Source organism: Pipistrellus kuhlii, unplaced genomic scaffold (assembly GCF_014108245.1).
Source record: "Pipistrellus kuhlii isolate mPipKuh1 unplaced genomic scaffold, mPipKuh1.p scaffold_m20_p_2, whole genome shotgun sequence".
In the NCBI taxonomy this organism is placed as follows: Eukaryota; Metazoa; Chordata; class Mammalia; order Chiroptera; family Vespertilionidae; genus Pipistrellus; species Pipistrellus kuhlii.
The window spans coordinates 132,858,140-132,885,241 of record NW_023425515.1 but is presented as its reverse complement, the minus strand read 5'-3'; the positions used below and the strand labels follow the sequence as shown (position 1 = coordinate 132,885,241).

At 37.8% G+C, this 27,102-nt stretch overlaps 1 protein-coding gene across 1 annotated transcript in view; it reads right to left on the bottom strand.

Annotated features, from left to right (window-relative positions):
- Positions 1-1,342: 1,342 nt before the first annotated feature.
- The window catches only part of GTF2B (general transcription factor IIB), a 35,406-nt gene continuing 9,646 nt past the window's right edge, over positions 1,343-27,102 (bottom strand). The window contains exons 3-7 of the mRNA XM_036446887.2: positions 7,782-7,915; positions 5,752-5,898; positions 5,490-5,619; positions 3,761-4,042; positions 1,343-1,657 (exon numbers count right to left, since the gene is read on the bottom strand). Coding sequence (XP_036302780.1) covers positions 1,524-1,657; positions 3,761-4,042; positions 5,490-5,619; positions 5,752-5,898; positions 7,782-7,915 — 827 coding nt within the window. The 3' untranslated portion in view covers positions 1,343-1,523. The remainder of the gene's footprint in view (positions 1,658-3,760; positions 4,043-5,489; positions 5,620-5,751; positions 5,899-7,781; positions 7,916-27,102) is intronic.

Below are 27,102 nucleotides of genomic sequence, written 5' to 3'. Positions count from 1 at the left end.
CTCTGTTATTTGCACCTTGGGGAACTACCACCACAGTGTGGGAATGTGGGTGAAAAGGAGCTGGGTCCATGAGCCTGCCACACAGTTGCCTGGTTTCTTTTGTGTGCTGGCCTCTGTGCTGCAGCCCTGAGGGCACTGACCAGTGTCAGCTGCCACCAGACTCCGTCACATGGCAGGAGGGAGCTGGATTCTCCAGTGCTGGCCCTGCTTCTGCTCTTTACCCTCCACTGAGCACAGTGTGGGGCAACTCTGACTTAGCTGGAGAAAAGGCGTTATTTTGTTGGTCCTCACTTACGTTGCCTAGCAGTAAAGCGACCTTAAATCAGTGTTCCTCACAGTGATAGGCCAAACACCTACACCTCACCATCACCTGAGGGAAGGGTGGTTATTAAAAAAGTTCCTGGACATTTTCAGGCTAAATAATCTCCATTTAAAATATTCTTTACCCTATGAGTATCCCAATCAGTAAAAGTAACAAAGAATTATGGATATGCAGATTTTATAAAATGAAACATTAAGATCTGAAAATAGAAATCTGTTGCTCTATTTACCAGCATCTTCTCTGCTCAATCTCAGTGAGGAAAAACACATTTTTTTTTTTATCAAGGCAGTGCCTTTGAGTGTCCAATTCATCAATTCTTGTTTTTTTTTTTTTTTTTTTAAATCCTCACCCGAAGATATTTTTCCCCCATTATTATTAGAGTGGAAGGGAGGGGAGGAAAGAGAAGAAAGAGGAACACCTATGTGAGAGAAACATCAATTAGTGACCAGGGCCAGGGATCAAACCCACAATCCTTTGGTGCACAGACCGATGCCTTAATCACTAAGCATGGGCCAGGGCACTTCTTGCTCTTTAATACATATATAGGGTGTCCCCCAAAAATGTATATACACACTTTGAATAATTATAAAGGCAGATTATGAAAATATACCTTATTCTCAAAGTTGAGCCATCAGCTGTTATAGTGTATATACATTTTTCTGGAACACCCTATTTAAATTATAAGTCACACAAACCCTTAAAACTGCAAACTAAATATGTTCTTGTTGCCAACGGCTGTTACTAGTTCCATGACTTTATTAAAATTAAAAAATATATATAACACAAAACAACTAAATATATATTTCTTATAAACAGAAAACAAGGACTTCTATCAGCTTTATTAGCTGCAATAATATGCATTATTTGTATTTATACATTATAAATTATAAATTAAATATAACATGTAATTATAACGAAAACTTTAGTTTTGAAAAACATTTTATTCAAGACTTACATAATTTCAAATATCTTCCAAAATAGTTTCTAAATAGCTACAAAAGAAAGCAAATTCATAAGAAATTTAAATCATTAAATATGTTTTACTAGTATATACATACGTAATGCCAAGCAATTAACATTTAGCCCTGGAATGCGTACCATATCTTTTTTCTTATTAAAGGCTCAATCCAGCACTGTATATATGTTATGTACAACAGGCAAAGTTCAGTGACCACAAGAGTTTGACATTAGCTGCCTCAATTTATAATTGGGGTAGTTTGTCAACAGGGGTATCAAATTTGAAGTCTGTAGGAAACAGATCTGGGGCCCGAGGATAGATCAGTCTGTAGGACTGTCTGATTGTAACATCAGCAACACCAGCAATATCTCCAATTTCTAAAAGACAAAAAATCAAAATATTAAAAGTATAACTTCCACCCTACCTACCTTCTACTACCTAAATTTCAATTTGTGAGATACAGTTGTATAAAATATCGAAGAGAAAAACAAAACCAAAGCTATTGTTTTTTAAAAATTACTAGTGGAATTAAATATTAAAAGTCAAAAGCAGGGCTAAAGTCATTACTGGTATTACCCTATTACCTCAAAGAGTTGTCATCAGTATTAAAAGTCTTACTACATGTAAAACATCTGAACAGTGCTCAGGGCATAGCCCTAACAAGTGGCAACCTTTTATTGGCCTTCATATTTGAACTGACATCTCCTTTTTCTTCACAATAAACCTTTTTTAGGATCATAGAAGTAATCCATGAATGCATTCTTGTGAAGAAATTAACTTTATTATTTAAAGTTCCCTTGCACTTTAAGGAGTTACCACTTTTTTTTCTTTTTTTATTAAAAGAAGTCCTAAAGAACTAGAACTTGACAATTATTTTGTTAGTTATAAATACTTAATTAAAATGGATTTTTAAAACATGCCCTTTAATAAAAACTCAAATAAATGAGGTTTTACATTTTCAGTGTGATGGCTGCCACCAGTGTGCAGTCAACTGATTTTGAATTTCCTTATGCATTACATCGTTTTAGACATAGATTCCGATGAATGTCAACTATGTGAATATGAACTTACAGGAAGAAAAGGGCCTTAACTTTCAACAAAACCTTTCATGCAAAAAGTAGAAGAAAGTGCTTAAACATTTTTGTGTTGTTGATTAGACTAAACTTTACAACTAGGAATCAGTACGGACCATCTGTGCTCAGCTTCAGCTTTTTTTTTTTTTTTTTTTAACTATGTTTTTATTGATTTTTTACAGAGAGGAAGAGAGAGGGATAGAGAGTTAGAAACATCAATGAGAGAGAATCATCAATCAGCTGCCTCTTACACACCCCCTAATGGGGAGGTGCCCGCAACCAAGGTACATGCCCTTGACTGGAATCAAACCTGGGACCTTTCAGTCTGCAAGCCGACGCTCTATCCACTGAGCCGAACCAGTTTCGGCTCAGCTTCAGCTTTTAAATTCTACCAGAAGACTCAAAATTTCCTTAAAACATGAGTGGCCTGACCAGTGTGGCTCAGTGGTTGAGCATTGACCTATGAACCAGGAGGTCACAGTTCCATTCCCGCACATGCCCAGGTTGCGGACTCAATCCTCAGTGTGGGGTGTGAAGGAGGCAGCCTATCAATGATTCTTTCTCATCATTGATGTTTCTACCTCTCTCCCCCTCTCCCTTCATCTCTGAAATTAATTTAAAAAATATATAAAGGAAGAAATATGAGTGCAGGCCAGAGGCAATCAGCGCACATTTAAATAACCAATGGTGACTTATTCCTGATCAACTTTCTATATCATTTACTACTTGTATGATAGGGAAACATGGCCTAAGCCAATGTGAATAAGATATTATAAAATTATTGCAGCAAGTAATTTCACTATCACACTTTCACATTCAACTGCTCTTTTTTCCTTTATGAATCTTTTTGAGGATCAAAGAATGAATGAACTCATGCTTATAAAGAAATTCACTAATATTAAAAAATGGCTTTAGAAGGTGGAAACTACTTATGCCAAGTGTTTTCATTAGGGGACTGTAATACTGTACAAAAGGAGAGAGAGAACAGGCTTCACAGACTTACTGCCTGATTGCAAGGCAATGAGAAACAAGGCATGGCCCTCCTGTCAAGATTTAAAAAAGTAAGTCTTGAGGAGGGGAAAGAAAACTATTTCAAATAACCAGGAAAATGTGTGTGTGTGTGTGGGGTGTGTGTGTGTGTGTGTGTGTGTGTTTGAAAACATCTTAGTATTAAAAATGTACAAACTAAAAACAATTCAAATGAGAAAAAAGATTAAGACTGCACAAAGGGTTACACCTCCAAACATTTTTATATATGAGCCACTTAGAAAGGGAAAATACTCTATTTTCTTAAGTTCTGATGCTATGGAACTACCTCTTAAAGTGGGTTCTGGATATTTATCTGCTTCATACCTAAAATGGAAATAACCATTACATGCTGCAGCCACCACGGTTTATCACTCCTACCTTTTTGGGTCCTCTTCTCAGCTGATGCCTGTGAGGCCATGTAAATGGCGGCCGCTGCCACAGATATTGGGCTCCTTCCAGGCACCAAGTCCAGTTCCACCGCTTTACGGGCTATATGTGTAGCTGCCATCTGCACTTGCTTAGGAAGACAGAGGTTGGAACAAAACCTGGACATGAAGTCCCCAGTTGTAATCAAATCCACACTGGTTTCTAAAGCTTTCAAAATAAGTTTAAAACATCGACCGATTTCTTTCTTAGAAATTCGTGATACGGCACATATTTCTAAAAGAAAAAAAAATTAGGTAAGTACATCTACGTAAGTCATATAGTTCATTTTAAAATCTATCATTTCAGATTACAAAAGTAATCCATTCTAATAGCAAAATAATTGAACCATGCCTTACAGATAAATTCCTAATCATCTCCATGATACTTCCCTTAGAGCTAACTTAAATTTTCTATTAATTTAAATGTTTGTCAAACTTTAAGAAATTTTTTCCCCCAAAGTTAAATGAAGATTTTTTTTTTTTTTTTAATCCCTACCCAAGGATAGTTTTTTCCATTGATTTTTAGAGAGAGTAGAAGGGAGGAAGGGAGGTGGAGAAAAACATCCATATGAAAGAGACATCGACTGGTTGCCTCCCGTTCCCATACGAGCTCTGACCAGGGGCAGGAATTGAACCTGCAAGGTAGGTTCGTGCCCTTCACTGGGAATTGAACCTGTGACCCTTAGGACCAATGCTCTACCTACTGAGCCACACCAGCCAGGGCTTAAATGCATATCTTAGTATTTCAAAATATTAACGTCTCTGAAGGTTCGATTTATGTAAATGAGATTCCTCAAGCAATCAAAAACTTCTTTGATATTTATATATTAATCTATAAGGAATATATCAAGGAGATAAAAAAAATACTCAAGCTAAATAAAGAATGCTTCTCAAGCTACACAATGTCTTATGTACATGCTATCCCTGCAATTATAGGCTGTAGCAAAACGAGATAAAATATATGACCCTATTAGTCTAAAAATTCAACTACCACTTTCAAAATAAATTTAACAAAAGCCTTAGTTTCACTTGTAATAAAAATACTGATGTAAAAAAAATGTAAAAATTAAACATTCACAGATAAATAAAGGGTAATTATAGTTTTAAGCCAAAACGAACTCTGGCAGTTAAAGTCAGTATAAGTATCAGCAATACTGAACAGGTGGTCACATATTCATAGGTAAACTACAAACTGATAAAAAAAAATATTAGTTCTTTCAAAGTCTTTAACTTAAGTGTGAAAGTGTAAATTGTATAACTCTGGAGAAAAAATGTCACTGATGCTTTTTAAGGGTTGACTCCCTCACTTGTAGAGACCTGGCTACATGTGAAAACTGTTTTCTATTCATCAAAAATTTACAGACTCACTACAAAGTCCTACTCTGGTTTATAATAACAGGCCTCAAAACTTACAAAAGTTCTAATTACCAAGGAACACAGGGCTCACTCACATGGACTAAAATGACTTTACATGAGAAAAACACCTGAAAAGAACATCGTCAATTAAATCACATAATTAATTTTTCTCAAGGAACAAAATAAACAGGCATGTGGAAACTATATTTAGGTGGATTACCAGATATAACCACAAAGACACAACAGAGCACTACTTAGAGTCAAAGCTGCCTGACTTTGGTAATATGACATAGATAAGACTTTTATCTAGGCAACTGAAAACTTACCTTTAAATGTCCTAGGAACCCCTTCTTGTCTACAGGCAATATAGAGGCACGCAGAAGCTATGGCATCATTAGCTCTTCCCTTCAGGCTCTTCTGTTCATACACTTGCTTGAATAAATTATTTGTTCGATCCTTCAAAACAGAGAAACTAAGTTTAATTAACTCCAGGCCGTTCAATTAGTTGCAATATCAAAATTTTATGTGTTCATTAAATTATGCAAAGTCAATGCCAGAATGGCTTAAAGGAGACAGACAGGAACTTACGACTATATTTCTAGGGAGGTTGATTCTGTCTGCCATGGTAGTGATTTCCTTGAACGCATTCATCATGGCCCGATCAGAACTACTCATTGTTCTCCGATTCTGGTACTTAGAATTACCAAATTCATCAAAACTTGCAGCTCCTGTACCCTATAAAACAAAGTTTTATAACTTTATATGCAAATTTTAAAAATCTGAATGAAAAATTTCTGAGAAAACAGAACTCATAATCTGACTTCACATGTTCAAGAAACCTACCCCGTGTAACCTCTCTATTCCTCCAGGTAAAATGGTTTTAGGAATGTTTTCTAGCAAAAACTTTTAAGTGTAAGAATATCTACTGAGAATCTAATAATATTAATTATCATATTAAAAGGCCTAAGGAGAAACTCAAATGATCATCTCTAAAGGTACTAAAAAAAGGTCTAGTAAAGAAAACTCAAAACCCATTTAAAAAAAAAATTTGATAAAACACTTAAGATGAGAACTTCTTCATATTAGAAAATCACTCTTCCAGGCCCAAAGCCAACAAGATGATTAACAGAGAAAACATCTGCAGCATAACATTAGTCAGAAGACAAAGACACTTACCACCACCATATTGAAGCAGTGTGCTAGGAAAACTAGCTAATGGGTAATTATAATCATATAATAATTATATAAATTATATTAGTATAATTATATTAAAACCAGGCAAAAGGAAAATTAGAAGTACAAATTTATGAAGTAATCAGTCAGAAGACAATAAAAGAAAATTAGCTGCAATCTTATATCTGAAAATGCCTTAGTATACTTTTTCCAGCCTATAAGACTGAAGCAAATGCAGAGATCACCTACTTAAAAGATATTTCTGAACACTGTAATCTTTATTTTTTTTAAAAAATATATTTTATTGACTTTTTACACACATCCTCCCCCCACTAGGGATGTGCCCGCAATCAAGGTACATGCCCTTGACCGGAATCGAACCTGGGACCTTTCAGTCCACAGGCAGACACTCTATCCACTGAGCCAAACCGGTTTCGTCTGAATACTGTAATCTTTTAAACCCAGTATACACTATACTTTTCAAATTTGATATGTAATGTATAGAGCATAAAAAAAATAATTAATGACCTGCTTTTTCATTAATTAAAAATAGACTATGCAGTAGTATAGGTTAAAATATACATACACTTCTTTGATTAGTCCTTTGAAATATTGCCAGTACTATTTCCAATTCAGATACTAGAGCAAAAAAGAGCCAGGTTGCCAGACAGTTAGGCTACTATCCTATATATTAATAATAGTAGCAGCTACCATTAATTGAACACATAATACATGTTATAAATACTTCACATATATTCCCATGTAACCTTCAATAGCTCTATGAAGTATTTCATTCTCACTTTATTGATGAAAAAATATAAAGCTCAGGTAAGTATTTCCAATACTAGACAATAGGCTATATTGAATTCCAATTTGTTATAGGTGATATAAAAGGAAAAGACATTACTAATGTTCTAGAAACATATCAATATGTACTCTCAGAGAACATACTATGTTCAACTTAATTTTTGTGCAAAATGTGCTTCATGAAAACAAGGGCGGGAGATATAAAGACTCTTGATTTTGATCTGTTGACCTCCGTTTATGATGGAAGCAATGCATAATGCAACCATCATTCACAATGGTATTACTGGCAAATCTCATTCTCAGGTCAAGATTGCTCAGAAGTTGCCAAAACCGGTTTGGCTCAGTGGATAGAGCGTCAGTCTGCGGACTGGAAGGTCCCAGGTTCGATTCCGGTCAAGGGCATGTACATTGGTTGCGGGCACATCCCTGGTGTGGGGTGTGCAAGAGGCAGCTGGTCGATGTCTCTCTTCCATCGATGTTTCTAGCTCTCTATCTCTCTCCTCTCCTTTCCTCTCTGTAAAAAAATCAATAAAATATATTTAAAAAAAAAAAAAAAAAAGATTGCTCAGAAGCAATGACTGATGCCTCTGCAAAGTTCCCCACTCCCAGGTTTTTGGTCAGGCCTCACTAGGTATTACCTTGCCAATCATGGTAGACAAATCTCGATCACTCAGAAGAGGATTCTGAGAATCTCCAACTCGAGATGGATCTTTTGTTGCTTTATCATTGCTGAAAGTTCTCCATTCAGATCCCACATCAATAACCCGGTCACCTAAGAATATAAGCACAAATCTAAATAGTCTTGTCAAAACAAGGTTAATGTCTAAAATACCCAACTCAATGTCTTTATTCCCAGAAAAATCTCAATATGGACATCTAGGCTCCAGTTTAAGTATCATGTCTCAGACATTTGTCCTAAAGCATTCCTTTAATTGTTGTCCCAGCCCAATTATTACCCTCTAAAAATCTTATGCTACGATTAGTTATATTCCAGTTCTTAGAAGAAAAAAGATTTAAGACAAATAACAAAATAAACCTATTTATATGTGATGCAAATATAAACTAGTATAATGATTCTGAACAAAACAGGCAAGGAAAAAACACTAGAAAACACTGTTCACAATGGTATCAATACACACAGCCTAATATAAAAAAAACTAACTTTTCATAGGAATTGCTTTGCAAAGAACTAAGCCTACACTTATGTTTTGGTAAATATTTAATAAAAATATTTTTGGCCAAATAATTTATAATTAACTTTAAGCCTAGAGTCAGTGAGAAGAAAACCAAGTAGACTTTATATAAGGGGCAGTGACTACATTTGTCATGCCAAAAAAAACAAACGTGAATAGATCTAGTTGATTACTGCTTTCGGGGAATGATCAAGGTCTAGTAGAAAAAAATTGAACACTTGCATATGCTAGTCACTGTGCCCTTAATGTTCTCTTTTAAAAGCCGGTGTCACTTATTGCCACTCTAGAACTACGATTAATTCACCTAAGATTACCCAGCTAGAACTGAAATATGTATGATTCCGGAGTCTGTTCTATACACAGCCGTTAATCACAAAGCTTTTCTACCAAAGTGTGACAGGGAAGAAAGTGGGAACCAGACCATCTTCAGCTGTGCTGTACACACTAAACAGAAGAGACAGAAATCAGTTACTTCAGCAATTAAAAGATGTTCTGATGCTGACAGTAAATTAATAAATGCTACCACTAAGAGTGTGGACACTATAACTTTGCTTAGCCTTGGACAGATTACCTCATTTCTGTGCCTTTACTTCCTCAGCTTTAAATTTTACCAATAACCTTACATTTTAAAAACTGTAAAGATTAAACAGTAAGATAATATAGGTATAGTGCATGTGGAGTGCTATAAAAAGCAGTTCAAATAAGTGCTTGATATTAGCTACTTACTGCTCAGAAAATAAAAAATACAACGGCAGGTATTCTGACATTTCCCCCTTTTGGTGGGGGAAATAAGGAGAGGGAGCACTTGTACAACATGACTCTCCATATCACACTTTAAAAACATCAGAGTGCTCTGCTGCAGGCATTTGGTCAGTAGGACAGCAAAAGAGGCAGGGAAAGAACAGAAGGAAGGAACTCAATGAAGATTGTGCTAAACATTTTCATTAATTAAAATGCTCATAAATAGCAGACAGTGATCATAATCTGATCTTAATGTTATAAATAGCAGGTAAATGTAATGGATGGCTTTGGAAAAATTAGTTTTTCTTTGAACAGTCAAATCACGTGGGAGTAACCAGATATCCTTGGACTATCAGGTGTCCATGCCACAAGGAAACTGAGATCAGTAGCATGGACACATCTGTATGCAACAAGAATGGTCAAGGAAGCAGAAGCAGGGAGATGAGTTATAAGGCAATTTCACTAGATTAAAGATCAAGCAGGTGGCCCAAAATAAGGAGAAAAAGAGGTTAAATGGATAGGACTGTCATGACGGATTTCTCTGCTTTATCCTCTATAACACACATTACTAATGGGAAGCGATTCTAATCCTAACATATTAAAACCCTGTGTCCCCTCAAGACCAGTGGCTCAACCAACTGGAAGTCAGTCCTGAAGTCAGTAACAGCACTCAGTCACTGATGTGAATCAGGCCCAGAGAGAGAAGCAGGGTCTGATCTGTAGCCTCTGTGGCAGCTGTTGTTCAGCACTTGCCTCCCTTTCTCTCCGGCAGCCATGCCTCCATTTCTCTCCAGGCCTCCACCAGGATGCTGATCAGCCCTGCCTTTCTGATCAGGCCCCGTTATTAGGCCCAGAGACACTGGCATAGAAACAGACCAATCCGGAGGAGGTAAGATGGCGGAAGAATAGATGGGCGGATTCTGAGCCCTCTGCCGAAGCAGAAAGAGAGAGCAACTGAGGGTCTTGTGCTGTGAGTGTTTATCGGCAAGCTGGGAGACAGTGAACACCAGAAGAAACTGCTGGGGGGCTGCTGACAGAGGTGCCCCTCACAGGGAAGCACCCAGGAGGGCTGTGTCCCTGCCCGGAGCTACCTACAGGCTTGGATTGGAAACCTTGCCATTTTGAGAGGAGGATAGGATCGTGTCAGAGGCCTGAATATCCACAGCCGCAGCGACCACCAAGCATCTGTGACCCCCAGAACACGGATCCCAGGCGGCGCGAACACCTGCCCTCACAGAATTGCCCCACTGCTCAGCGAAAAGGTCAGATTTCGCAGGGAGAGGGTGGAGAGCGCTCGCGGCGAAAACAAAAAGCCTGCGCGCACAGAGCGCGCTCGCGGAAGCTGGAGGACAAGGGCGGTGATTACAAGTAGAAGCCCCCGCTGTTGGGCTGTTGTCACCCTTGAAAGTGGACGGGGCTCCTAACAGGGGAGATATCTAAAGAGCAACACATTTGGATCCGGCTCGGAGGGATATCGGAGAGTTGCGGGAGATTCCAGTTGCTCGGTCCTGCCCCCTCCCCCGCTCCGTAGTTCCAGCTTCAGAGAGAACAAAAAAAAAAAAAAAAAAAAAAAAAAAAACTGGAGAGGCTCTAGTCTAGAGTCTGGAAGTCAACCTAGAAACACTGCCCCCAGAGGCAAATTCACAAATTGACTCTAGTGTAATAAAAACAAAGCAAAACCTGCCGAAAAATCAGGATTGGATCATAACAATAGAGGAAGCGAATGACCTTCATTACTGCAAATTTTAATTAAATTTTTTAAATTTTATTATTTTTTTAATTTTTAAATTTTTGTTTTCATTATTTGCAACGTTTACTCAAGAAACTATTTTTTTTCCTTTTCCTCACTTGATTTTATCTTGATAATTATTACATTGTATATGTAATCAACATTATTACTACTACTAATTTACCTTTTTCATCCTATTTTCTTTTTCTTTTTATTATTTTTATTTCATTTGATTATATATATATTTATTTATTTTTTTTAATTTCAGGATTACTGTTCTACAGTCTTTATCTATACTTCTTTCTCCAACGCTTTATTCTATCTCAACCCTACCTTTATGCCTTCACCCTCTTTCCAATCTTTTCCTTTGATACCCTGTTTATCCTAACCCTTTCCTGCTCTAGATTTCCCCCATTCCTTCTGTCTACCCCCTCCTAAAATTTCACCCTACTTGTATATATCTAATTTCCAACTAGCTGCTCCAAATCCATTCACACCTCCCTCGCAGTTGTCCTAAAAACAAAACAAAAACAAAAAAACAAAACAGTCTTTCTCTCTAACTCTTTGAAGTTGTATGTTGAATGTTAACTTTACTGAAGCTGTATGCTTTTCTTTTATAAGATTGATTTGCCTATGCTTTTTGTTTGATTGTATGTTTTTGTTAGCTGGGTTCTAGTCACCCTTATTGGTGGTTATTAATATCACAAACACATTTCTATTCAGTGCCTTGTGTGTTGTACCTGGTTGTGTTGTATTTTGTGCCGTTAAATCTAAGCAGGAGAGAAAGAACTACACAACCAGACATCCTAGATCATGGGGAGACCAAAAAAACAGCCCGCATATGAAAGAAAAGCAGGCTTCACCAGAAAAGGAAGTAAACGATATAGAGGTAAGCAACCTACCAGAGCAAGAATTCAGAGTAACGATCTTAAGATGGCTAAAAAGAATGGAAGACAAATTTAACAATATGAGTAAGACCCAAGAGGAAATGAAAAAAACCCAAGAGGAAATGAAGATGACTCAAGATGAAATGAAAAATGACTTCGCTACTATGAAGAACTCAATAGCAGACTAGAAGAAGCAGAGGATCGCATCAGTGAGCTAGAAGACAAGATGGAAAAAAATACCCAATTAGAGCAGCTTCTAGAAAAAAAAATTAAAAAGCAGGAGGAGAGCCTACGGGAGCTTTGGGACAATGCAAAACAAAACAATATTCGAATAATAGGGGTTCCGGAAGGAAAGAAAACCGAGGTAGATATGGAAAACGTATTTCAAGAAATAATGACAGAAAATTTTCCTCAGATAGAGAAGAAAAAACCCACACAAATCCAAGATGCTCGCAGAGTCCCAAGGAAAATGGACCCCAGAAGACCAACGCCAAGACATATTATAATTAAATTGGCAAACACCAATGACAAAGTTAGAATCTTAAAAGCAGCCAGAGAGAGACAGAAAGTTACATATAAAGGAACCCCCATCAGACTAACAACTGATTTCTCAACAGAAACTTATCAGGCCAGAAGGGAATGGGATGAAATATACAAAGTCATGCAAAGAAAGGGTCTGAATCCAAGAATACTGTATCCAGCAAGACTATCAATCAAAATTGAAGGGGAAATCAGGAGCTTCACAGACAAAAAAAGACTAAAGGAATTTATCTCCACCAAACCAGCAATGCAAGAAATGTTAAAGGGTCTACTGTAAAAATAAAGAAATAGGAAGCAAAGAAGGAACACAGGGGTATAGAATAAAAATGGCATCAAATGAGTACCTATCATTAATAACATTAAATGTAAATGGTTTAAATGGTTTAAATGCTCCAATCAAAAGACATAGGGTAACAGATTGGATAAGAAAACAAGACCCATACATCTGTTGTCTACAAGAAACCCACCTCAGAAAAAGAGATGCACACAGACTGAGGGTGAAGGGATGGAAAAAGGTTTTCCAGGCAAATGGAAATGAAAAGAAAGCTGGGGTAGCAATACTTATATCTGACAAATTACAATAGATCTCAGAGTGAAGGACATAACAAGAGACAATGAAGGCCACTTCATAATACTAAAGGGAGCAATCAAACAAGAAGAAATAACCCTGGTAAATATATATGCACCCAATACGGGAGCACCCAAATACATAAAAAAACTGCTGGAGGACATTAAGGGAGAGATTAACAGCAATACAATCATAGTAGGAGATTTTAATACCCCACTGTCACCCTTCGACAAATCATCTAAACAAAAAATCAGCAAAGAAATATCAATCCTAAATGACTCACTAGACCAGATGGAATTAATTGACATCTTCAGAACATTCCACCCCAAAGCCACAGAATATACATTCTTCTCAAATGCACATGGGACATTCTCAAAGATAGACCACATTTTGGGACACAGGCAAAGTCTCTTCAAATTCAAGAAGATAGAAATCATATCAAGCATCTTCTCAGACCATAATGGCATAAAACTGGAAATTAACTACAATAAAAATACAGTGGTGCCTCACACAACGAACTTAATTCGTTCCAGGAGCAAGTTTGTTATGCGAAAAGTTCGTTATGTGAAACATAACAATACATGTTAAAAAAAATAATTCGTTCTGTAGCATAAAATATGCTAAGATGACATAAAAAAAAGAAATTTTTTTATTATTTTTATTTAGATACATCTAAAAACAATTTAAAAAAAAAACAAAACACACTTTTTTTAATTTTAAGACAGACTTAAGTAGAGTCTACCGAATCTTGCACATCTTCATCCATTTTCTGCTTTTTGGCCGATGGTTTCATGAAAAACCTGTCCAAAGTCGTTTGTTTTTCTCTTTTCTCCAACATCTGCCGGAAATAACGGACAAGAGTATCGGAGTAAAGATCGTTGATCCTGTTTGCTTCAGCTGAATCCGGATAGTGGGCATTGGTAAACTCCTGAACTGCTTTCCATTTGACCAGGATGTTCTTGATGTCAGCAGTTGGGATTGGTTGATTGTTTGATTGTTGCTCCTCGTTATCAGATGACGCTTCCCTTTGAGCATTGTCCTGTTGCTGGACCAGAAGTGCTTGGAGCTCTTCAGTTGTCAGCTCTTCTTCGTGTTCCTCAATAAGTTCCTCTACCTCTAATTCCAACCTTTGGGCCACTGTGATGATGTCCTTCACCACTTCTGTGTCATCAACTACTGCTTCTTCCTGGGTCCACGAAGGCACAAGCATCTTCCAAGCAGAAATGAGGGTCCTTTGTGACACTTCTTCCCAGGCCTTCTGTATAAGTTGTATTGCCATAAGGGCATCAAATTTCTCCTTCCAAAACTTTCGGACAGTCATATTGTCTCCACCAAACTCGCATTCTTCAAACACCTTATTAAAGAGGGCTCTAGTGTAGAGTTTTTTAAAGTTCGCAATAACTTGCTGATCCATTGGCTGAAGAATGGATGTGGTGTTTGGTGGCAAATACTGCACCTTGATAAAAGGATCATTTTCCTGCAATATTTCCTCTAGGTCTTTTGGGTGAGAAGGGGCATTGTCAAGTATCAGAAGGGCTTTGAGCGGCAGTTCTTTTTCCAGCAAGAATTTCTTCACGGCAGGAGCAAAGGTTTCCAGAATCCATTCGTTGAAGATAACTTGGGTCACCCAGGCTTTTTGATTGGACTTCCAATGGACGGGCAGTTTGGACTTAATAACGTTATTTTTCTTGAAAATTCTTGGATTTTCAGAGTGATAAACCAATAGAGGTTTGATCTTGAGGTCTACGCTGGCATTAGACGAAAACATAAGGGTAAGGCTGTCCTTCATGGCTTTGTGTCCTGGCAGTTTCTTCTCCTCTTTTGTAATGAAGGTTCTGCTCGGCATTCTTTTCCAGAAAAGACCCGTTTCATCGGCATTGAACACTTGTTGTGGGCAGTATCCTTCATCCTTAATACATTTTTGAAAGTTAATAGAGAACTTTTCTGCTTCTTTCTTGTCAGCACTGCCAGCCTCACCATGCATAGTAACGCTGTGGATTCCACACCTTTTCTTAAATCTAAAAAACCACCCCCTGCTGGCTTTGAATTCTTCTTCATTATCTTGATTGCTGCTACTTCCAGGGACGTTTTTCTTTAGATTGTCATAAATTCTCTTGGCTTTGTGACAGATAATATCTTGGGTTGTTACGTCACCTTTCACCTGCCTGTCCTTAATCCAAATCGCTAATAGCCTCTCCATTTCCTCGTGGATTGAAGACCTATGTTTTTCATGAAATAGTTTTGATACTCCTTTGGCTACTTTGGCTGATTTGATTGCATCCTTATTTGTCAAAATGGTGAAAATGGTGGTCTTGCTGAGGCCAAACTCTTTGACGAGGTCACACTGTTTTACCCCACATTCACTCCTTCTAATTATTTCCTGTTTCATTTCAACAGAAATCACCTTCCTGCTTTTTTTAGAAGCCATGATATAAAAAAAATATTGAGTTTAACTTAAAAGGACGACTGCCGTGATACGTGCGTGATTTAATTCGTAATGAAGAATGATTGCCGCGATACGTGCTTAAGTTAAGTGCAGTAACTAACGACTGCCTGCAGTGCCTGCGCGGAAGAATGCAATACATCAGCAGCGATCGTGGAAGCTCGGGCGAAGCAGTCGTGGAAGCTCGGGCAAAGCGGTCGTGGAAGCTCGGGCGACTTCGTTGTGTGAAACGAAGTTTGTTGTATGAATCATGAAATGAAGTTCGTTGTGTGCAGCGTTCGCTGTGCGAGGCGTTCTTTATGCGAGGCACCACTGTAATCCAAAGAAATCAAACACATGGAGACTAAACAGCATGCTATTAAACAAGGACTGGGTTACCAGAGAAATCAAGGAAGAAATTAAAAACATCCTGGAAACAAATGACAATGAAAACACAACAATCCAAAATCTATGGGACACAGCAAAAGCAGTTTTGAGAGGGAAGTTCATATCCTTACAAGCCTATTGCAAAAAGCTAGAAAAAAGTGTAGCAAATGATCTAACTCTACAACTCAAAGAGTTAGAAAAAGAGCAATAAGAAAAGCCCAGTGTAAGTAGAAGGAAGGAAATAACAAAAATCAGAGCACAGATAAACGACATAGAGACCAAAGAAACAATACATAAGATCAATAAAACCAAGAGCTGGTTCTTTGAAAGGATAAACAAGATAGATGGACCTCTAGCCAGACTAACCAAGAAACAGAGAGGACCCAAATAAACAAAATCAGAAATGAAAGAGGTGAAATAACAACAGACCCCACCGAAATACAACGGATTGTTACAAAATACTATGAACAACTCTACTCCAACAAACTGAACAACCAGGAGGAAATGGACATATTCCTAGAAAAATATAATCTTCCAAAACTCAATCAGGAAGAATCTAAAAATCTCAATAAACCAGTGACTTGGGAAGAAATTGAAACAGTCATCAAAAAGCTTCCAGCAAACAAAAGCCCAGGGCCAGATGGCTTCACAGGAGAGTTTTACCAAACATTCAAGGAAGAACTAAAAACTATCCTCCTCAGACTATTCCAAAAAATCCAAGAGGAAGGAACACTTCCAAATTCCTTCTATGAAGCCAGCATCACCCTAATACCCAAACCAGATAAAGACAACTCAATGAAAGAGAATTACAGGCCACTATCCCTCATGAACATAGATGCCAAAATCCTGAACAAAATTCTAGCAAATCGACTCCAGAAGAACATCACAAAGATCATAAACCACGACCAAGTAGAATTTATTCCAGGAATGCAAGGATGGTACAATATCCGCAAATCAATAAACGTGATACATCACATAAACAAATAGAAAGATAAAAATCATATAGTCATATCAATTGATGCAGAAAAAGCATTCGATAAAATCCAACACCCTTTTCTGATAAAAACTCTTAACAAGGTGGGAGTACAAGGATCATACCTCAACATAATAAAAGCTATATATGATAAACCCACAGCCAACATCATACTCAATGGGCAAAAACTAAAACCATTCCCTCTAAGAACAGGAACAAGACAGGAATGCCCACTCTCGCCACTCCTGTTTGACATAGTACTGGAAGTACTAGCCATTGCAATTAGACAAGAGGAGGAAATAAAAGGCATCCAAATTGGAAAAGAAGAAGTAAAGTTATCCTTATTTGCAGATGACATGATATTGTACATAAAAAACCCAAAAGACTCCATTAAAAAACTAATTGACTTAATAAATGAATTTGGCAATGTAGCAGGATACAAAATTAATACCAAGAAATCCATGGCTTTTCTATACACCAACAGAGAAACTGCAGAAACAGAGACTAAAAAAGCAATTCCATTTACCATCACACCAAAAAAATTAAGATACCTAGGAATAAATTTAACTAAGGAAGTAAAGGACCTATATGTGGAAAACTACACGACACTGAAAAAAGAGATAGAGGAAGATGGAAGGAGATGGAAGAACATACCATGTTCATGGATTGGTAGGATCAACATCATCAAAATGTCCATACTTCCTAAAGCAATCTATAGGTTCAATGCACTCCCCATTAAAATACCAACGACATATTTCCCCGACGTAGAAAGAACTCTCCAAAAGTTCATTTGGAACAATAAAAGACCCCGAATAGCCACAGCAATCCTGAGAAAGAAGAGTAAAGTAGGAGGGATCTCAATACCAGACTTCAAACTATATTACAAAGCCACTGTTCTCAAAACAGCCTGGTACTGGCACAAGAACAGACATATAGATCAATGGAATCGAATCGAGAACCCAGATATCAACTCAAATCACTATGCTCAATTAATATTTGACAAAGGAGGCACGAATATACAATGGAGTCAAGACAGTTTCTTCAATAAATGGTGTTGGGAAAATTGGACAGACACATGCAAAAGAATGAAACTAGATCACCAACTTACACCATTCACAAAAATAAACTCAAAATGGATACAGGACTTAAACATCAGACGGGAAACCATAAAAATACTAGAAGCATCCACAGGCAGCAAAATCTCAGACGTATGCCAAAAGAACTTCTTCACTGATACTACCCCTAGGGCAATGGAAGCTAAAGAGAAAATAAACAAATGGGACTACATCAAAATAAAAAGCTTTTTTACAGCAAAAGAAACCATCAACAAAACAACAAGAAAGCCCACAGTGTGGGAGAACATATTTGCAAATGATACCACTGATAAAGGTTTAATCTCCAACATCTACAAACAGCTTATACAACTAAATAAAAGGAAGATAAATAATCCAATTAAAAAATGGGCAATGGATCTAAATAGAACGTTTTCAAAAGAAGACAGAAGGAAGGCCAAAAGGCACATGAAAACATGCTCAAAGTCACTAATTATCCGAGAGATGCATATCAAAACAACAATGCGGTACCATCTCACACCTGTTAGAATGGCCAACATCAACAAATCGACAAACGACAAGTGTTGGCGAGGTTGCGGAGAAAAAGGAACCCTCGTGCACTGCTGGTGGGAATGCAGACTGGTGCAACCACTGTGGAGAACAGTGTGGAGTTTCCTCAAAACACTGAAAATGGAACTCCCATTTGACCCAGTAATCCCACTTCTAGGAATATATCCCAAGAAACTAGAAACACCAATCAGAAAGGATATATGCACCCCTATGTTCATAGCAGCACAATCTACAATAGCCAGAATTTGGAAACAGCCTAGGTGCCCGTCAGCAGATGATTGGATCCAAAAATTATGGTACATCTACACAATGGAATACTATGCTGCCATAAAGAAGAAGGAATTCTCATCATTTGCAGCAACCTGGATGGAATTGGAGAACATCATGCTGAGTGAAATAAGCCAATCAATGAAAGAGAAACACCACATGACCTCACTCATTTGTGGATAATAAAGAGCATTATAAACTGATGAACCAAAAGATAGATATAGAGACACTATATCAACAAGTAGACTGTCAAATTACAGCGGGGAGGGGAGGAAGATCTGGGGGAGATAATAGATCAACCGATGGACTTTTATACATGCATATAAGTACAACCAATGGACACAAAACTCTGGGGAGGGAGGGGATGTGTGGGAGGGAGGGAGGGAGGGGGGCAAAAAAAATCAACAAAATATATTAAAAAAATAATAATAATAATAAAAAAAGAAAGAAAACGAAACAGACCAATCAGGATCAAATCTGGGTGAGCTGTTAGGAGCCAATGGCTGCCTAGGAGGCAGAGCTATTGATGCTGACTGGCATAGGAACTGACCAATCAGAGTCAAATTGGCCATGAGGAGGGCAGTTAGGGGTGGTCAGGCAGGCAGAGGCAATTAGGGTGATCAGGTTGGCAGGAAGGGTAGTTGGGGGCGATTGGGCTGGCAGAGGAGCATTTAGGTGTTAATCAGGCCGGCAGGGGAGCAGTTAGGGGTGATCAAGCTGGCAGTCAGAAGTGGTTAATGGCAATCAGGCAGGCAGGCAGGTGAATATTTAGGAGCCAGCAGTCCCAGATGTTCGTTAACTGGCTGCAGCTTAAGAGAAAGCCTTTACTGAATATGATGTTTTGTGGTCAATTATTGCCAATTAGGGAGCATTACAAGAAAAGACTGCTGCCTTTAGTCCATACTTGAAAAGATGGGGATGTGTGAGCTGGTTCCAAAGATGGTGCCCAGGAGGGAGACAGTGACCTAAAGTTTCTTCCTAGATCTCACTTTGAATAGGATGTGTTTGACCTGCCTGGAGTATTAATTTTAGTACTAGCCTTGCAATACTATCAATATATTTGGGCTATAACATTCTTGTGTTTTCCTGGTGTTCTCCCCCAGCTTTGAGTAGTACTGTCTGAGTGTTCTACATTTTGTGCAAAGGAGAAACAATTTTTCTTTGTGGTCTAATACCATCCCTCTTCTATGGTCAATAAATGACATGGAGGCCTCATCTTCTAGAAGGATAAGTCCTACTCTGCACCATAAGTACAAATCTGCCCACCAGGTAACTATAAGAAACTGTCAGCTTTTGCCAGTATCTTTTTAAACCACTAACAGTTTTGTAAAATTAATACCTGACAGAAAGTCTATACATGAAGGTTTATAATAGCTAAAATAAGACTATCCTATCTAATAAAAAGGTTAATATGCAAATTGGTCCGAATGCCATCATGTAACAATCAAATCAGTAGGCTATGTCCCTGCCCCCTGCACTGTCGCAGGTAGGAGCCCAAATCCTAGCCTACCTAAAACCTGGCTGTGTGCCATCATATCAGTAAAAAAGGGACGTTCCACACTTGCCTGGGGCATCTACGTCACTGGCCTAGAGAATCAGGGTTTCAGATTAGGGGGAAGCAGCATTCCAATGCTATCCTGAGTTTGTGGTTTCCAAGGAAACAGTCATAAGGAATGATAAACACTCTGCAAACGGCTCAGCCAGCGCCTATCTAAGCTGCGGCTAGTTTAAATCGGTCTTTCCCCGCAGTGAATGACCCAACCCTCCCTGGATCAGCAGGTTCCTGTGGAGCACATACTCCCCGCAATACAACAGGGCCCAGTTTCATCCTCGGTGATCTCATGCGAGTTAGCTTAGGGCAGCAGGGAAGGAAGGAAAAAGGCATCACACAGGGCAGCTCGGCCAAGCAAGCAAAAGGAAACCATATTGGAAGACAACTCTCCTGCCACCCCTTCAACATGTACCAAGAATCAAATAAAGCAATACAAACATCCAAGGGGCATCCCGCCCAGGCATTGTGTACCTGCTTCCCACCCCTTCATACAAATGGACAGGTTATGGGGGTTAGGGGTGGAGGAGGAGCTTCACTGGAAGGGGATCCCCAGTTACTGCACCCCTGCCATCCCTCCTAACCTCTAGGAGCACAAGGCCTGACCCCACCCCCAGCAGATTTGTATATCCCAGACTCTCTGGTGCTTCCAGGCACTTGGCAATCCCGAGTCTTCCCTGCCTCCCACCCTCACTGTCTCCTGCCCAAGAAACCCTCTGTCCTCCCCAACTTTTGGTTTTTATAGCCTAAATGCATGGTGGGTATAGTTGCTTCTCCATGGATTTTATTTGATAATCCAGCGAAGTCGCTTAGCAACTAAGTTGCTCAAACTTCATCAGGAACAGCAAATGACACACCTTACTTGGCTTTGACAACAAAGCAATCTTATTCTTTTACTTTTTAAAATAGATTTTTATTGATTTCAGAGAGGAAGGGAGAGTAGAGAGATAGAAACATCAGATGAGAAATCATTGATAAGCTGCCTCCTGCACACGCCCTACTGGGGATGGAGCCCACAACCCAAGCATGTGCCCTTGAAAAGAATCAAACCTGGGACCCTTCACAGTCCTCAGGCCAAAGCTCTACCCACTGAGCCAAACCAGCTAGGGCAAGCAATCTTATTCTTAAAGACTTGATTTTTGTCATAAACAAGTGGATTTGAACCATATCAAACGAATATACTTTTTTTTTTTTAATGAAATGTCTCTTCATTTCTACTAATGCAATTCTAGAAATTCTAGAGGACTGAAACTAAATAAACTCCCAGTATGGTTCCAGCAGTGTATTACAAATGGTGCAGGTAGGTTTCTATTCAAAGCAAATATAACACCAACTTAAGAGAAGCTAGAACTCTCACATTAACAGTCCACAATAAAGTTCTTAACTAGTGTAACTCAGGCTTCTATTTTTTTGATAACCTATCTTCATCTTGGATGACTTGCATTTTGTAGTGTACGATGACTGTTGGTAGTTCTGGCATCACGGTCTAAATTCTAGCCAGGAGGACGGAATAAAGGGAAGGCACATCCCTTAGGGAAGAATTGAGAATTGCACACAACTCTTCTACTTACAACCCACATGGCCATACCCAACTACAAGTGAAGCTGGGAAATACAGTCTAGCTGGGCAGCCACATGCCCAGTTAAAACCAAAGGGGGTTCTATTACTAAGGAGTGGAAAAACATCCTGGGAAACAATCAGCAGCCTCTGCTATAAGGAATAATGGGGTAGGGAGAGAGATGAGATTGAATGTCCATACAATCAAGGGACTTTGCCTTCTAGTCTACAAGAAATAGTACATAAAGACAAGTAGACATTTAAACTCCTTACCATGAAAGCTATAGATTGTAAATCCAACCAAAAGCATTTTGTAATACACTATTAAAACTAGAAGAACTTAAGGTAGCAATCTTAACAGTGAGGAGAAAACAATCCAGGCGTGTTAAATACACACACACACACACACACATTTCCAAAATATGTTTATATATTATATAGATACTGAGTGGCCATATTATTATGCATTCAGAGATAATAATCTTGCCACTCAGTGTATATCAACAACCTGATAGGCAGTGAACTTGACATGATTAGTCTCAGCTGATTCTTAGTGAATATTCATAATTCATGTTTCAGATTCACTGATATAAACAACACTCAAAATGAGCCTAGGAGAAGAGATCAAATTGACTCATTTTCTCTTTTAACTCTAAACTAGTTACCAGTATTTTCCTTAATTGCTCTTAAAAGCAATTTCAAATGGTTTCACAAAAGTGGCTTTAACTAGAAATGATACAAGTAGTTCTAAACAACCTCTTGTTGTGAAATCCTACTTATAAAAGTTATGATAACCAACTTCATGTTTTAATAGCTATTACAACAGCCGAAACCGGTTTGGCTCAATGGACAGAGCGTTGGCTTGGGGACTGAAAGGTCCCGGGTTCGATTCCGGTCAAGGGCATGTACCTTGGTTGCAGGCATATCCCCAGTAGGGGGTGTGCAAGAGGCAGCTGATCAATGACACTCTCTCTCATCGATGTTTCTAACTCTCTATCTCTCTCCCTTCCTCTCTGTACAAAATCAATAAAATATATTTTGAAAAAATAAAATAAAATAATAGCTATTACAACCGTTACTAAATTAATACTTTGCCAATATATAAACAATGTACAAAGTAAAATTTATATATAAATTATCTAAATATGATTATAGTGACACCTAGTGCTCATCTTTTAATGCTATACAATTAAACTGTTAGGATTTGGGGCGGGGGGAGAGAGAAACAGAAAATATAAAGTGCTGTTAGAGCCAATGACAAAGCTTTGCTTTAAAAACTGGCCCTATTTTAGAGGTCACTACCAATATCTTAAGGATTACTGATAAGGTGAGACAGCCAATCACAAATCATAATACTTCATATGTTTAAAATTAAAATCCTATAATTCAAATAAGAGAGGAAAGTAAAATGATTACTTGTTAAATAGTGTTAAAAATAGCTACAAAAATTGTAAAGGCCTAAGTTACAGGATATACTAACTACTACACAGCCATTGAAATATTGGGATAGAAGGGAAACAAAAGACATTAAATGTGTAGTATTATATTTTCCAAAGACAGCAGCAGTATCTCCCATTCACATGCTCTTCTGTAACATGACCTTGTCCCTCTCACACTGATATGAAACCTATTTCTCCACCCCTTCCAATCTAGGTGAGACCTCGGACTACTTTGACTAATAGAATACAGAAGTGATCATATTCCTTATGATCACTTAACTACCCAAGTATAAAACACTTGCTCTTGGGATATTAGTCTTAGAAACCAACCACCATGTATGAAATATGACTACACTGACACAACCACAGAGACCTATGGTCGGCAAACTGGCTCTCAAGCCACATGCAGCTCTTTATCCCCTTGAATGTGGCTCGTCCACAAAATACCATGGCCTGGGCAAGTCTATTTTGAAGTGGCATTAGAAGAAGTTTAAGTTTTAAGAATTTGGCTCTCAAAAGAAATTTCAATCATTGTACTGTTGATATTTGGCTCTGTTGACTAATGAGTTTGCTGACCACTGCCCTGACAATGACAGACCCAGGAGAGGAGGCCAAGAAATGCAGGTGAAGAAACCATCATGGAAGTGGATCCTCCAGGTGTAGCCTGTGCCATGTGGAAACAATGCCCCAGATGAGTCCTTCCTGTGAAATCATGAGTAAAATAAAATGGTTGCTATAAGCCACAAAGTTCTGAGTTTGTTATGTAATTGAAACAGAAATGGTTTCCTCAAAGTATGATACTGCTTTAAGAAAGTCCTAAAAACATGTGGCACTGGTTTTGTAACTGATTGGTGGGTTTCAAGGAGACTATGAATGCAGGTTTGAAGGAAAGTGAGAAAGTGTTAGTAAAGGCTGGAGAAAAGATAATATATATCATATAAGATAAATATAATTTTTATATTATGAATTATTTCATTTTAAAAATTATTTCTCCTGCCGAAGCCGGTTTGGCTCAGTGGTAGAGCGTCGGTCTGCGGACTGAAGGGTCCCAGGTTCGATTCCGGTCGGGGGCATGTACATTGGTTGCGGGCACATCCCCGGTGGGGGGTGTGCAAGAGGCAGCTGGTCAATGTTTCTCTCTCATTGACATTTCTGCCTCTCTATCTCTTTCCCTTCCTCCTCTCTGTGAAATATCAATAAAATATATTTATAAATAAATAAATAAATAAATAAATAAAATAAAAATTATTTCTCCTTTCCAACTCATCTGCATAATATATGGCTTTGAAAATGACAACTGAGTGGTATCTAGCCTTGAATATGAAATTAAGAGAAGCTATCATAAGTTTCAAGCACAAGTTAAACATTAATTACAGTTTTAAAAAAATACAATAATTCTGAGTTTCAGTCTCTAAACTTGTCTGTTGATTATTCAATAAATATGATATAATCTTAAATTTTTTAGAAAATAAACTTTTATGGCAAGTACAATCAAGCCATTATTATAAGGTCATTTAACAGATGATGATGTTACATGTCTGGACTTAAATTCCTATGAACATCAGTATCTTAAATAAGAAAAAAGCCACTTATTTAAGTGGATTGCAGAAGAGTTGCTTAGCTTAATTTCTCCTCTGTCTCCATAGTGTAAGAAAGACTTGAATTTAGCTGTTAAGAAAGAGCACATGCCTTTAAACCAGCAAGATAATGCAAATCTAATTATATGCTACAATCTAAATTTATTATTAATACTAGAGGCCCAATGCACAAAAATTCATGCAACTTCCCCTGGCTGCCAGCACTGGCTTTCGATCCGGTCCCACTGGCAGGCACCCAGGAAGGACCTGGGCGGCTTCCCTCCGGCCCCGGCTTGTCTGGAAGGATGTCTGGTTTAATAGACTCTGTTATTATAGACTAGAGGCCTGGTGCATGAAAGTTTGTGCACTGAGGGGGCAAGGAGGGGGGTCCCTTAGCCTGGCCTGCCCCCTCTCACAGTCCAGGAAGGGATGCACAATTAAACAGATTTCAAAAGATGAAAATTTCCTTTGCTTTTGTATCCACATCTGAAAAACACTAGTGAAAATACAGTTTGAGCCTGGCAATATAGGGTGACCCAAAAAATACATATACATACACTTTGAATAATTAAAGGCAATTTTATTAATATACATTTCATTTTCAAAATTGAGCTATCAGCTGTCATACTGTACATACATTTTTTGGGAACACCCTGTATATCTGCTGCAGATCTGTTTGGGAATGAAGATCTTAGTTCTTGTTTTAACTTCTGACATCAATGAAAGTATATAAAATACTAAATAAAGCAATTAAACATTACTTATGATTCAGATGTTAGTTGCTGTCAAATTCACTTTATCACAGTGTTTAACATATAGGCACTGTTTTGCCTTGTGATTGTAGGTTGAATTCATTAAGAAATATTAGCAAGTCTGCAGCATAGTTAATTACCAAAGCCATTCAGTGTTTAATAGTTGTTGAAGGCAATACTGGTTCAGAAAAATTTCAATCTTGGCCCTAAGCTAAAAAAATTACAAGGTAACTTTTCCACTACTAAACTAACAAATTACCGTGTGGTAGAACTACCCATGAAATTGAATGAAGTCCACTACTGACACTATTGGATCAGTAATAATACACGATAGATTCAAACTTTTTCCACAATGAATCTGTTGACGAAAAATACAATGAATAACTTACAGGTTTGTAAAAGTCTTACAGTTTTACACTTTGCAAATAAGACTTCTGTTCCACACTTTTTTTTTTTTTTTTCACCACCATCAGTTAGAATACATTTTAGCAGATTCCACTTCAGGTTACTCTGAATCAATACTCTGGCAACTTCTTTGAAAATATTTTCTCCTATGGATGTTCCATGCAGTTTCAAACTCTGCAAACTCTGCACTGACTCCTTGAATAAACTCAACATTAGTAACATCTGTCTAGTCATCAAGAGTCTAGGAAAAATACTTTAAATATATTTTGAGTATCGATGTTGATCCTAATGTCCTCAACTCTTCAAACAACTGTTCTCACTGAAAGGCTAATAGTCTTAATAAACAAGTTTTTCTCTGGACATATTTATTCAGCTGTTGCAATCACACATGAATTAACTTACCATTGGTAAATGACTTTCCCTGCTTGGCCTACAAATGAGCCACTCAGAAACTTTAGCTGCAGCCTTATTTTCATTCTTTTATTTTTGTGAAGAAATTCTGATGTGATGAGATATTCCACTTTACATTTTCTAAATTTTCTGACCATTGTTTTCCTCAGTTGAAAAACTGTGACAGTGTTTTGTCTGATAATCTAAATGTTTACTGCATTCTTTTAGCAGAGCTAAAATATCATAGCTTCACCATCTAACTCAATAACAAAAATAACTCATACTACATCGGGCCTTAAAAGCATGACATTCAAGTTCATTGTTTGTTGTTTGTTTTGATATGATGAGTATGCAATGATAACAAAACAAATAAATAAAATGTTGCAGTATGGAGATATGCTCGTTACTAAAAAATGCTGTGGGATTTTAACTATCAGCTGGGTATTGTAGTGCACTGAGCAGCAGTACAGAGTGATGAGAGCAAGACATATGGTTTCTGTTACAACTACTAAATTCTGCTGTTGTATTATGAAAGCAGCAATAGTCAATACGTAAACAAATGATTGTGGCAGTGCTCCAGTAAAACTTTATCAACACTAAAAATAAGAATTTGATTATTTTCATGTGCCCCAAAATATTATTCTCTTGATTTTTTTCAACCATTTAAAAATGTAAAAGCCATTCTTAGCATACAGGCCATATATAAACAGGCAGTGGGTCGTAGTGTGCCAATTTCCACTTGAACTCATTTTATTATGTAAGATAGATATTTGGCTTCCATGCAGACAGAGGAGCAAGACTGCCAGATTACCTAAACTTCAGTTTCCTAACCTCCAAAATAAAGATAATGTGCGGAGTATTCACTTCACATATTTCTCTGAGGTTAAACTGAGTGAACATGTAAATCATTTAGAACAGTGCCTACTGTAAAGTGAACTAGCTGTTAAAAATATTTATTACT